Source organism: Megalops cyprinoides, chromosome 5 (assembly GCF_013368585.1).
Source record: "Megalops cyprinoides isolate fMegCyp1 chromosome 5, fMegCyp1.pri, whole genome shotgun sequence".
Taxonomy (NCBI): Eukaryota; Metazoa; Chordata; class Actinopteri; order Elopiformes; family Megalopidae; genus Megalops; species Megalops cyprinoides.
Genome location: NC_050587.1, coordinates 26,070,161 through 26,082,867, shown reverse-complemented (window position 1 = coordinate 26,082,867; position 12,707 = coordinate 26,070,161). Strand labels below are relative to the sequence as shown.

Sequence of the window (12,707 nt, the reverse complement as noted above, 5' to 3'; positions counted from 1 at the left end):
ACACGTCGAACCTTGAGGTGGACGGGCTGCAACAGCAGAAGACCACGTCGGGTTCCACTTCTGTCAGCCAAGAAGAGAAAGCTGAGGCTGAAGTGGGCACAGGCTCACCAAAACCGGTCAGTTGAAGACTGGAAAAACGTAGCCTGGTCTGATGAATCTCGATTTCTGCTGAGGCACACAGATGGAAGAGTCAGAATTTGGCGCCAGCAGCATGAATCCATGGACCCAACCTGCCTTGTGTCAACAGTCCAGGCTGGTGGTGGTGGTTAAATAGTGTGGGGAATGTTTTCTTGGCACACTTTGGGCCCATTAATACCAATCAGTCATCGCTTGAATGCCACAGCCTATTTGAGTATTTGTTGCTGACCATGTGCATCCCTTCATGGCCACAATTTACCCATCTTCTAATGGCTACTTCCAGCATGATAAGGCACCATGTCACGAAGCAAAAGTCATCTCAAACTGGTTTCACTGGTTCCTTGTACTCAAAATAAACAGGTGTATATACTTGGGTGGAAACAGGTGGAACTGGTACTTCAATACTGGTGACGTGTTCATCGGTGTATGTTTAACTTTTATAAGGCAGTAAACTAGTTGCTACAACTGATAAGTTTGCTGAAGCATATGAACCCTTTTTTGGTTGTCGCTGCTAAGGACAAACTTACTACTCTGGAATAAACCTAAAATTGAAATGTTTACATTTTCCAAAAGTTTATCTTTGAATCTTCAGTTTTTGAATTGTTGGGAAATTGAGTCCTGTTGGGAAATCCTCTTAAGTAAGTCACAATTTTTTAAACCTACCATTTAAATATTGTATAGGTTATTGATAAGTATTACATTCTTAATATAATATAAATGGGATTCTCAATCAAACCTTAATGTTCTGGAAATTCAAGGATGTGTTGTTTTCTTATGACAGTAAATGTTTGTATTTTTTGTGTAACAAATACAGAGAGTGCAGCAAAAAAATGAAAGTGTTAAAGTGTGGGACAAAACTCTCTTCCTTTGCAAGACAGAATGTTAAGAATTTACAGGTGCCAATTTTTAATCCCTTCAATTTGATGTTGGCTCGCTCATTGTTCAGGTTTCAACCAGCTGTGGTTCATTTAGGAGAGTAAATAATCAGTGGCGGCGGGTGAGCTGGAAACAGGGGTAGCGGAAACATTACCTTTAAATCTGTCATTACTTTCAACCTGTTCCCCTTTATCCTCTTTGATTAACAATAAAACAAATATTCTTATTCACAGGTAATGTTTCTGCTACCCCTGTTTCCAGCTCACCCGCCGCCACTGTAAATAATATTATGTTAATATCAATTCAAAGACCAAATAGTATCATGCACAGTTTTAGACCTTATAGACCCTTTTTTGCCCTTAAGAGTTTACTATGAGTTTGCCATGATTCTTACATATTGTAAAGTAAGCATAATATGAGTAATTAAAGTAAAATGCAGAAAAAGGACGAGGGTTTATTTAATCTGTCTTCCAGTGCAAGAAAAGAGAGTGATATGTAGAAAGAAATAACTGCTTGTTTGATAGAAACATATGGTGATCTTGTGTCTGCTGGTTGTGGTAAATGTTTCATGATAATGCCACTTGTCATTTTAGTAAGCATTTGTGGATATTGTAACACCACACATTTTCATAGAGTTACAATGTTCAGCCTCTGAGATATAGATGGTTTTGGTTTCTGAACTCTTTTATCAACCTCACCCAAATTTCTCTGAGTCTTCCATTTAACTTTTTCACTTCTTTAAACAATCAGTCCTCTCTTACACAGACTCAGTGTCACTGTCCCTATCTCCCACCATTTCCTGTCAAGTCATAGAACAGCACACCAGCGTACCAGCAAAAACTGACATGCTGTTTTGGTTATGGTCACCTTAGCTTACTCTTATCCCTTTGGCAAGAGACTGCTTCTAGCTACATTACAGTATGTAAAAATGTTTGTGTGTAGGTGTGTACCCTGCCCCCAACTTTCATGAGAAATATGATTTTGCATAATTATATAAATAGTATATATAATCTAATACTCATTTTACTTTCTAAATATTAATTTATTGTTTTGTTATAACTGTAAAAGTTTATCTTACTTATGTGTTGCAAATATAGAGACAATAGCTAAACAATGCATTTTAAAAGGTGCAATAGGTAGAATTTTTCAATTATTCATTACTCTTCTCTGCTTTATTCACTTATTTTACAGAACACCACACAAGACCAAACACTGACCAAGGAGGGCATGTTGTGTGAGATGGGGATGCATTTAAAATATTAATGTTTAGTCTCTGTGTTATTTTTCCTCTTCGGGGAACCTCTTCAGGAATCATGGTAATTGTATTTCTATAGTTAAAGAGAAAAACTCAATCAAAGCAGGAACTGGTGTTGCATAATAAAATAATGCATTTTACCTATAATTTTGAATATTTTTCACATTTTGCTTATAAAAGAAATTTAACAATGACCCATCAAAAAATTATCTTACCATATAATTACAAGTATAATTACATTGAAAACTTTAGGTGTCCTAATTTTCATTTTCTTATGTGATATTTCAGGACTGTGATGAATGGATAGTCATAATCACTATTATCATAATTGTTCAATCCAATTTAAACTTGACTTGCCAAATGCTTTTCTTCCTCATTTGGAGTGTCCAGCTGTAGCATAGACAAGCTACTCATCGCCACAAACATGAAACAGGTGCTTTCAAGCACTGCTTCTTTTCACACCACAGTCTCCTTGCCAATCTTGCACAGACATGAGTTGAAGGAAGACATTTCATGTGAAGCTTCATACAAGCAATCTGTAAGTGGCCAAGTGATCAGTGGGGGTTGTTAGTGTGTGGTGAGATGGACAAACCCTGGCTGACCTACCCACCCCTACCACCTGGAGGAACAAAGCCAATTTGTTCTGCCACTGTAGGCTTGTGGTCATTGTCAATGACATGGCTTGGAATAGAACCTAGGCTGTAGAGCTCAGCTTGTGTTCAAAGCTAACTCCTTGACCATTGACCTACTCCAGAGCCATAATATTTGTAATTTTAATTGACAAATTAGGAATTTAATTCCTTTAATAACTGTTGACACCATTTGTCAAGCTAGTAGAATTATTCCGTTGTAGTACTTACACAACAAATATTATACAATATATACAAACAAATATGGCTACAAATATAAACAAATGTAGCATCATGCCACAATGGCCTATTTTGCAACATAGATAGATATTTTATAGTAATTTTTACAGTGGTGTAACTGATGAAATAAGTCTGTCTGTTTACTTGTTTTACAGAGTTCTAAACCAGACCATCCATCAACAGAGGGGTCTAGTTTTGTGAGATGGGGATGTAACTATTCAGTGAAGAAATTTACCTTCATTTCTCTGTGTTGCATGATGTTTCTTTTTCTATATTTTTCCAAAATGGTTAAATGGACTTCAATAATGGTAATAACTGTTCAATTTCTTTTTTGAATAGTTTCCATTCAATTTCACAATCTTTCGGTTTTTGTGTAACAATGAATAATTGAATCAGTGTTAGAGTGTTCAAGCACAGTCATCACGTTTTTTCTTTTAAAAATTTTCAACAGAACAACAGAAATACCAACTTACTTTCTAATAACTCTAATAAATAAATTCTCAACTCTAACTCTAATAAATATATTCATGCATGTCTCACAATTACTCTATAAATGTCATTAAATAATTCTAATTCCTTTGCAAAAAAAAATATATATATACAGGCTTAATTTTTGGCTGTACATGACTACCAACTAAATCTAATTTTCAGTGCACATTTTATCTCTCTCTCTGTGTGTGTGTGTGTGTGTGTGTGTGTGTGCGTGCATGAGTGTTATGAGTGTGTTTGTGCATTTCATAAATGTGACTGTAGGTGCCACTGTAGTAGAGAGAGACTAAAATTCTGAAATTATATGGACAGTATCCAGACTAAAGCAAAACCTTCCCTTTCTTACTCCAGGCTTTTTTGGATCTTCAGAACCAAAATAAACCTGACCACACACACATGACTGAGGTACAGACTGTAATTTCTCATGCCAAAGGCGTTATGACATAGAAACATTACAGTCTCGCCCAGCACACTCAGTGAAACAGGATACTGTCCTATTCATTGGGGTATAGATGGCAAGATAATGAAACAAGCTTTAGACAAATGTTATGGTTTGCTTCACTATTATACAATTCACTGTTTCAACTTAGACACATTCGTATTGATTACAAAAACATATGTAAATGATGACATTACTTTTTAAATTTGTTTCTACCATTTTTACAGGAGCTATTTGTTACACCATACAGAGAGATGACAGTAGAGGACGTAATTTCCTCCTTAAGGGGGAATTTCCCAACAGCCACCAACTTCACCTCTTTCCAGAGCTCTTCCAGTGCCCGACACAGTGTGGCCAGACTGAAGCAGCCCAGGGACCAGTTCTGTGTGGGAGACACACTGAATGTGCTGGTGGAGATGAGAGACTATAGGGGGCGACCAAAGGCCTATGGAGGAGACTTCATTCTGGCTCGGATTCACTCTCCCAAACTTCAGGCGTCTGCATCAGGAGATGTCACTGACTTCCACAATGGCTCCTACCGTGTGCATTTCACTTTGTTCTGGCCTGGGGAGGTGCAGGTCTCTGTGCTTCTGATTCACCCCTCTGAGGCAGTGCAAGTCCTCTGGAGAACCGGGAAGCAGAACTACAATAAGATTGAGTATACAGCAACCTTTGTCAATGGAAACAAGACAGAGAAAGCTACATGTGGTCTCCGACTGAACAAAAAAGCCCCTCTGTGTGAATACAAAGACGAGGAGGAAGGGGAATATTTTGCTTGTGTACAACCCCCAACCCTGCCCTGCAGCTCCTTGAACACCATAGCCTCCCACAACACCCCAGGACCTTTTCTGACAAAAGACGAGACTCGGCTACTAGCCAAGTAATGTATCAGATACACACAGTACAGTCATTTAAAGTGCTGCTACTGGCCAGATAACACGTCATCTACAAACAACCCAACCATTTTCAAGTGTTACTGCTGGGCTTTTTAACTAGACGTAGTGCAATCATTTAATGTACCAGTTACACACTGCAGGTGGCCATTGAATAAGTCTGGCAAAGGATTAAAATGCTTCAGATATCAGAAGATGTTTTATCTCACAAAAAACTAGAGTACAAAAGATGTAGTGATTATTTATGCTGCATATTTCAGTAGGAATAAGACTGACATTAAAATTATTCATATCAAATGAAACCACCAGAATAATCTAGGCCAAGTCACGCAAACTGAACAAGCAAAACCTGTGGTAGGTGTTCTATATTGTAGAGCTTCAGGAAATAGTCTCATCATCCCCAGAGGTACATTCCAGTAACTGCCTCACTGAACACTAATGGCTGGAGGAGAATGCTAAAGGACATGTAGCACACACATTTGATCTTAATGCATTCAAAAAAGCTCAGTCAATGTAACATGGCTGCCTATTCAATGGTCAATGCTGAATAGAACAATCAAGCAATAAAAAACAGAGTATGCATCAGAACAGTCCAAGGGCCACAGCACTAAACAGAAACAATGTTGCAGTTTATAACCTTTCATTTCCAACTGATGATTCCATATCTGTATTAAATATATTTAACAACCCGCAATTTCTACTCAAGAGCAGGCTGTTTTCCACCAAACGCACTTTCTGAGCAATAGAATATCTCCACACCCATCCATTTACTCCAAGTTAACTTGTCAATTGTCACAAAGTGAGCCAGATAAGTGATGTAACTGGAGCTCAGACTGTGTGTCTCTTGTGTCCATGTTCCATTAACTGCACACTGGATTGATGTCAAGAACCGGCTATTACTGTACACGCCCAGGAGTTTAGTGACTCAGAGACTGGGTGGAGGGATGTTATGGTTGAAGCTCTAATCACTTTTAGACACCATGGTTTGTGTTCTGTTTCGGCATGCTGTGAAACATTACTACACAGCTGAGGGGCAGTCTTCCCTTATGAAGCCCCCCCGGATGGTAGTTTATGTAAGTATCCATGTCCACTATGTGTTCAGATTGGAGAGAGGGTCAATGAATCTGCAATGTTAGAACTAGGCCATTTATGATGCGGCTGATTATGATGAGGCTGGTCAGTGAGGCAGGAACAAGAGAGCTGCTCTTGAGACCTCTGCCTCCTCAAAAATGCTTTCAAGTAAGTTTTAAAATCACAGGAAATCTCCTGTCTTGGACTCTCACGTGGCTCTTTCCTACCTAAGAAAGATGCTCTCTGACTATATTAAAACACAAAACATCCCCTTCTGCTTCAGTTTTTTTAACTCTGGACCACCCAACTGTTACATCTGGGGTTGGCTAATATATTGTTATACAGGTGTGGCTGACACAGAGGTAATGGAAGTCAGTGAAATTGAAGCTTATGAGAATGTGTTCCATTACCTGAACTATTTTAAAACTATGAATTAATGTTTTATAATTTTCCTTTCAAGGACAAATGTTGGATTACAAATAAAACACAACATTAGGCCTGTGCGGGTCATCAATTGTTCTGGTATATCGCTTTTTGCCAGTATGTACCATTCTATTTTTATACTCCAATTCTAATTTCAAAAATCAACACTGTGATGAGGCAGTTATCACTCTTTTAGGGGTCACTCTTTGTCTCTCTTTCAGCTGCAGCCCACAGACCATCTGAAAAGTGTGTGCCAGGCATGAAGTCCCCTTTTCCTAGTGGCTATTTCTTTGCAAACAGATGGTTTTCCTCCTTCTGTCAGATAGGCCCCTTCCTCAGTGAAGATGCCATTAACCGCTGTCTGACAGGAAGGAGACTGCATGTCAGAGGTGACTCCACAGCACATCAGTGGGTCAGCTATTTGGGAGAAAAGCTAGGTGAGCAACAACATTGCACATGCCAAATTTTTCCAACAAGCCAAATAGCCATGGGAGTACAGGAGTTGATCCATTGCTGCAGGATAATTTTCTTTGAAATGTTCCCTCTGTAGAATATTATGAGCATTATGTCTGTGTAAAAGGTTGCAATGTATTATTTGATGTGCTAGAATCTTAGGGGCTGAAAGTCTTTCACCAGGTAATATTCTATTTCAAGGTTGTAATAGACCTGTATGGCTGAGGTTTGTTTCTGAAAACAAGGCTGAAGGAAAAACATTTTTCAATGTAAGAACATGTATGGACCATATTCCATTAAACTGGGATTTGAGTTCTGTAAATATCTGAAAGGAAGAGGACAGATATTGTACATGCGTGGGACTTTGTTTACTGATAATGCAGGCTGTACACTTAAGCAATTGCAACAGGCCTCTGAAGCAGGAGTCATCATGTAAGCCTGTTAGAGATCGCCCCCTAGAGCCATAAAAATAATAGATATGGATATCTGAAAGTATTGTCTATAAACACTTCTGTAGAAGATTGATGTCCTCTAATAATGGCTTTAGAACACTACTGAAATCACCAATATGATTATTTTGGAATCTTAAAACTGTAAATTGTAAATGTCATCTTCTCTTCCATAAGAGTGTCTGCAAAGCAACTAAGTAACATGTAAATGGCTTGTTGAGTAAAAATGCTACTCCCCTTTTTTGAATTATCTGTCCAATCCAGTTATACAAATAAGAACCATTTGAGAGTTATTGTAGGGAGATATCTTGGGGTGGTATGAAATGGGAACTAAGAAATTGGATGAATCAAAGGAGAGGACTACTTAAAGAACTAATAGCTGTATGACTTAATGTAAGCATGTTCAACTACAACAGACACATAATGGTTGGGTTGTTTGTAGATGACGTGTTATCTGGCCAGTAGCAGCACTTTAAATGACTGTACTGTGTGTATCTGATACATTACTTGGCTAGAATATGGAATACACATTATTTTATCTATGTGCATGTGCTTTAAGAACTGGGGAAGCTTCCCACATCTCTGTTCATTTTTACAGGTTTTGCTGGTTGAGACATGCCTCTTTTCTCTTATTCCCCTCTTCCGAGTGGAATATCATTATTGATGAATGGCATGGTCAGTTTTGAACCCAGCCTGTAGGGCTCAGCCTGCACTCAGAATAGGCACCTTGTTGACTGAACCACTCAGAAGCCCCTATGTTTATGTTCTGAAACAAGAATCAAGTTATTGTAGCTTAGTAAGCAAGCTTTATTCTTAAATACATGGTTAATAACCAGCTAGCTAACTTGGTCATTGCTAGACAGCTAAAAGATAACCTGCCAAGAGCCTATTTAGTTAGCTATTAAAATGTTTGTTTATCATGGCAGTCAGCAGCAGCTAGCTGTTTTCAATCATCTATTCTATGCAAAATCGCTCACCCACTGACAGATGATTCTGATTTGATGTCTGTGTATATCCCAAATATGCCCCACAGTATCAACTCTGTGCAAAATGATCACACACCTGTACCAACTGATAACAATTGTCTTACTTATGTGTGAATCCCAAATATCCACCACAATACTACAGGACACTCTTTTTGTTAATCCTAACTGTTTCTGTCTTTTCTCAGGTCTGACATTAAAAAAATCACCTATTGCTTGGATGCCTTTCCTGGCTTTTGATGACCACAGGAACATCACTATTCAATGGAAAAAACATAATCCCCCCTGGATCATTGCCCACCACATCAGCACGAAGGAGTTTGTGTACATTTCCAGAGATCTGGACAGTTTAGATGTTGGCGAGGCCAGTCAGGATGCAGTAGTCATTGGAATAGGACAGCACTTCCGGGCCTTCCCCCTGGAGTTCTTCATCCACAGGCTCCTCAATATCCGTCGAGCGATCTTACGACTGCAGGCCCGCAGCCCTCAAACCCAGGTCTTCATCAAGCTGGAGAACAACAGGGAGTTCAGCTCAGTGATTCTGCGTCTGAGTGACTGGTACGGCCACATGCAGAACCTGGCGCAGAGGAAGGTGTTTGGGGACCTGAAGGTGGGGCTGGTAGATGCCTGGGACATGTCAGTGGCCGCCAACACCTTTTCCGTCCACCCTAACAAGATTGTAGTCTCTAATGAAGTGGCTGTCGCACTGTCATACCTCTGTCATAATCTGTAGAGGTGTCTAGTATGACTATGTGCATGGTAATATCTATGTCCATTACCAAGATAATATGTGGGTACAATAGGAATAGAGTTACTAATGACCTGCTTGCAAGTTACTATGTGGCATGGCTAAAAGTCAAGGTAGCGATTCATGCCACAAGGTCAAGGTGGTGTTCAATTTAAGTGAAACTGGAGATGCTATGCTGGTATGTCAGAATAGCTGACTATTAGGTAGATATATTAATAAGCAGGTAAATGTCTAGATCATTGTCAATGTATTAGAATGATATTGTGATTCATAATTTGGATAACTAGCTAGGTATCTATATTAAGATACCTTGTTTAGCTAGCTAGCAAAATGTATGATAGCCCACAGCAGTTCTGGGAGTATTATGAAATTATAATAATTTCTAATCATAATAATTTCTCTTGCACAAATTCCTTTTACATGTAGTCTAGATGATTGCATCTTCATTATGATTATGAAAGGGTAGGCTATTAAAATGTTTGATTTTTCATGCTTCATTTTTCCTGTTAGTCTGTCAGCAAATGCATCTGGTTTTTCTTTTAAAAATGTATAAATGGAGTTCATTGATTGAATGGAATACATGCTAGTATATATGTCTGGTTGAATAAATGTCTATTTAGTCATCACAGACACTGGTTGGATAATCAATAAAAACCAATTGTAAGACAAGTGGAAAGAACAGTTTAAGGGATGGTGTTTTCTGTTAAACTTCACTGTCAATCAAAAACTTTATACAAAACTGCAAGACTTCAAAGGTAATGTCTGAGGCTGTATTTGGTTAATTGACATTTGATTTACATGCAAGAAATGAAGAAATTATTGTAGGGACACTAGCATACTAAAGATACTACTACTCAGGTAAACCCCCATATCCAAGCATGATCTTTTGTTAATGCTTATTTAATGTGTTCTTAACACACACACACACACACACACACACATAGGGACTATGCCCACAGTCGCTCTGTCATATCGCATTGACATCTGATCTTGGCATGGAGTTGTGATCTCAGCACTATGTTTGCTTCTATAGATTCTTCCTATGTGGTTAGTGGTGTCCTGTTTGTACAGATTTGATCATGTAGTGGTGTAGTATATTGTTGTTTTTTGTCCCTTTTGTATTTATAATGTGTGTGTGTGTGTGTGTGTGGGGGGGGGGGGGGGGGGGGGGGGGGGGTTGGGGGATTATTAGAGGTAATAGAAGGAGCTTTAGGGGGAGTTATAAGGGTTGGTAGGAGGTTTGAAAAGCCATGCAAATATGCATGCAATGTGCAGAGGCGATTCGAGAACTATTGATTAGATTGGGGAAATTGGCCAAAGCGACAAATGAATTTCAGTAGCCTTGAGGGAACAACTGAAAGAGCTTTGAGGGCTATGATGGAGGTGGCACTGTTGAAACTGTCTTTCAGTCAATTGCTCCTGGGGCAAAACTAGGAAGTCATCTTGAAAGCAGGCCTGATTTGACAATAACTGCATTGAGGACTCATTACATTGAAAATGATGCAACACAGCTTTGTCATTTACTGTATATAACTGCAAATGTAAAGCACAGCATAAAATTTTTTCATGTATTTTCCCAGATTTAGGCTAAATTTTTATAGGCTTTTATAGGCTTTTTTTATCATTTAGAACGCCCAATGCTTTCTCCCCCTTTCTCCAGTCTGTAATGCCCAGTTATGTCCTTAGACGCAGCCCCTATTGCTGCAACCCCTACTGTTACCCGACAAACACGTGCTCTTGTCCGAAACACATGACGTCAGATGGCGCCTCTTTAGACTCTGCAGCGCAGACTTGACTCAGAGAGATGCTGGGAGAAGTGCAAGCACCCGATCGACCAGCGGGGGATGTACAATGACGCAGACCTCTGGCTGACCGACCCTCCCCTACATCTCGCGAATTGGTTGAAAGAAGCCAAGTTGTCCAAACATTAAATAAATCTTCTTATACAAATCTAAAACCACATCAGTGCTCTTAAATATAGAATTTAAATCCTAAATATGCATTTGAGAAACAAACATTTAGTTAAAAATATACAGATTATACTGCGTATTATAAATATAGAAACCATCTTTAATCAGAGCTGCAAAACAAAGATTTAAGATTTAACTAATAAGTAAAAAGCAATTAATTAGACATTTATTTGTATATTTAATATTTGCATAGAAAAAAAAGACTTGTTTAGATCTAAATCTTAGCTTTAGATTATTTATATTACATAATTTTCCCTCGGTTGTTGTGTCCCTACCAATCTTGAGACCAAAACTACGCCCTTGTGTACATCCCCTGTGAAAGACGCTCCTAGCGGAACCGTTCGTTTCGAACGCGGTAACTGTGGCGTGCGAGCACTTGCAAGCTTACGGGAAGGGGATGGAAAGACGTAAGTTTCTAATTTCAAGTTTTGTGAAATGCAAACAACAAATTAACCTTTATATTCCAGATGACCGTGTGTTTGTTCTTCACGTGAAATTATTCGTTGGAATTGTAAATCTTACTCGTCACGCATTTTCTGAAACTCTGGGACTTAAAATATGCAAACGAAAAGGTTTGCAATGTTATAAGCTTGCTTTGGTAACTTAACACCAACAGAGGAATGTTTCAATGAAGTTGTTTATGAGTATAGAGTGCCTAAAGTACACTTACACTTACAAACAAGTGAGCCACCGCACACAAAAGGGAAGTAAAGTTGGTTTTATATAAACTGAATAGACACAATTGCAAAGCAAAGATGTCTATCCTAAATTCTTTTGTGTCCTGTGTTAGCTCAATTTTTCCTAAATACAAATGTTAAAGACGGAAAAGAGTCAGGAAATGTCCATAATAATAATAATAGAATTGGAGCACGTATTGAGATGACAGCAGGAGATAATAATCGTAAAAGAGGCCAAGAAGTTGGTTTCGGGCAGGACAGTATTTTGTGTATGGTTTCATAGCAGTTCGACACACAGCTGGTAGAGATTGATCCTACGTATGTTGTGGTTATGTAACTATTGTATTTTATTGACCCTAATAATCAGGATCACAACCAGCACCGTAACGCAAACATGTGAGCCCCCCCCCCCCCCCCAGCTAAACCTGAGTGGGCCCCTTTCCTGCAGCAGACAGATAAACTGATAACGAGAGACACGCATGAATGACAGGCAGAAAGTGAGCGGTCAGTGTAATCCGCTGTTGGGCATACGACGGCTGCAGGTGTTTCATACACAGCCCGCTGTATCTCCACATCAGCTGGCTTGATGATGGTGATTACATTAAACGCCGTTTTCTCACTAAAACATTTGATGAAGACTATTTGGTGCATTACAGCGCAAAAAATATCACAGCAAGAAGAACGCATTACACAAGCGGTTTTTTCCTGTGAAAGCGAAAACAGGGGCACTGTGCGACTGGCCGGGGGTAACCTATTTTTCTGTCTCTTTATATTTTAACTAGCCTATTTTGTACCAAATTACAGACAAATTCCCTGTAAGTATGTGAAAAACCCAATACAGTAAAAATATTTATTCTTCTGATTCAGCATATACAGACTAACTAACTTCATATGGATATCATATAAAATGGTATATTGGAGAAATAACTTAAACACAATTACGCTGTTTATCTTGTCAACAGTTTCGGTAGCTG

At 38.8% G+C, this 12,707-nt stretch overlaps 1 protein-coding gene across 5 annotated transcripts; it reads left to right on the top strand.

The window, feature by feature from the left end:
- The first annotated feature begins 616 nt into the window (after positions 1-616).
- LOC118777405 (NXPE family member 2-like) lies at positions 617-9,429 on the top strand. Of its 5 annotated transcripts, none has more exons than XM_036528256.1 (9): positions 617-776; positions 2,206-2,330; positions 2,737-2,807; positions 3,294-3,446; positions 3,979-4,032; positions 4,294-4,946; positions 6,491-6,570; positions 6,675-6,890; positions 8,527-9,429. In XM_036528256.1, the coding sequence occupies exons 4-9, from the start codon at positions 3,393-3,395 to the stop codon at positions 9,069-9,071; spliced, it is 1,602 nt and encodes a 533-aa protein (XP_036384149.1). In that variant the 5' UTR covers positions 617-776; positions 2,206-2,330; positions 2,737-2,807; positions 3,294-3,392; the 3' UTR covers positions 9,072-9,429. The 5 variants fall into 5 exon arrangements, with proteins under 5 accessions (XP_036384149.1, XP_036384145.1, XP_036384147.1 ...); XM_036528252.1 differs by having other exon boundaries at positions 2,660-2,807; XM_036528254.1 differs by having other exon boundaries at positions 2,653-2,807; positions 6,491-6,552.
- The last annotated feature ends 3,278 nt before the right edge of the window (positions 9,430-12,707 follow it).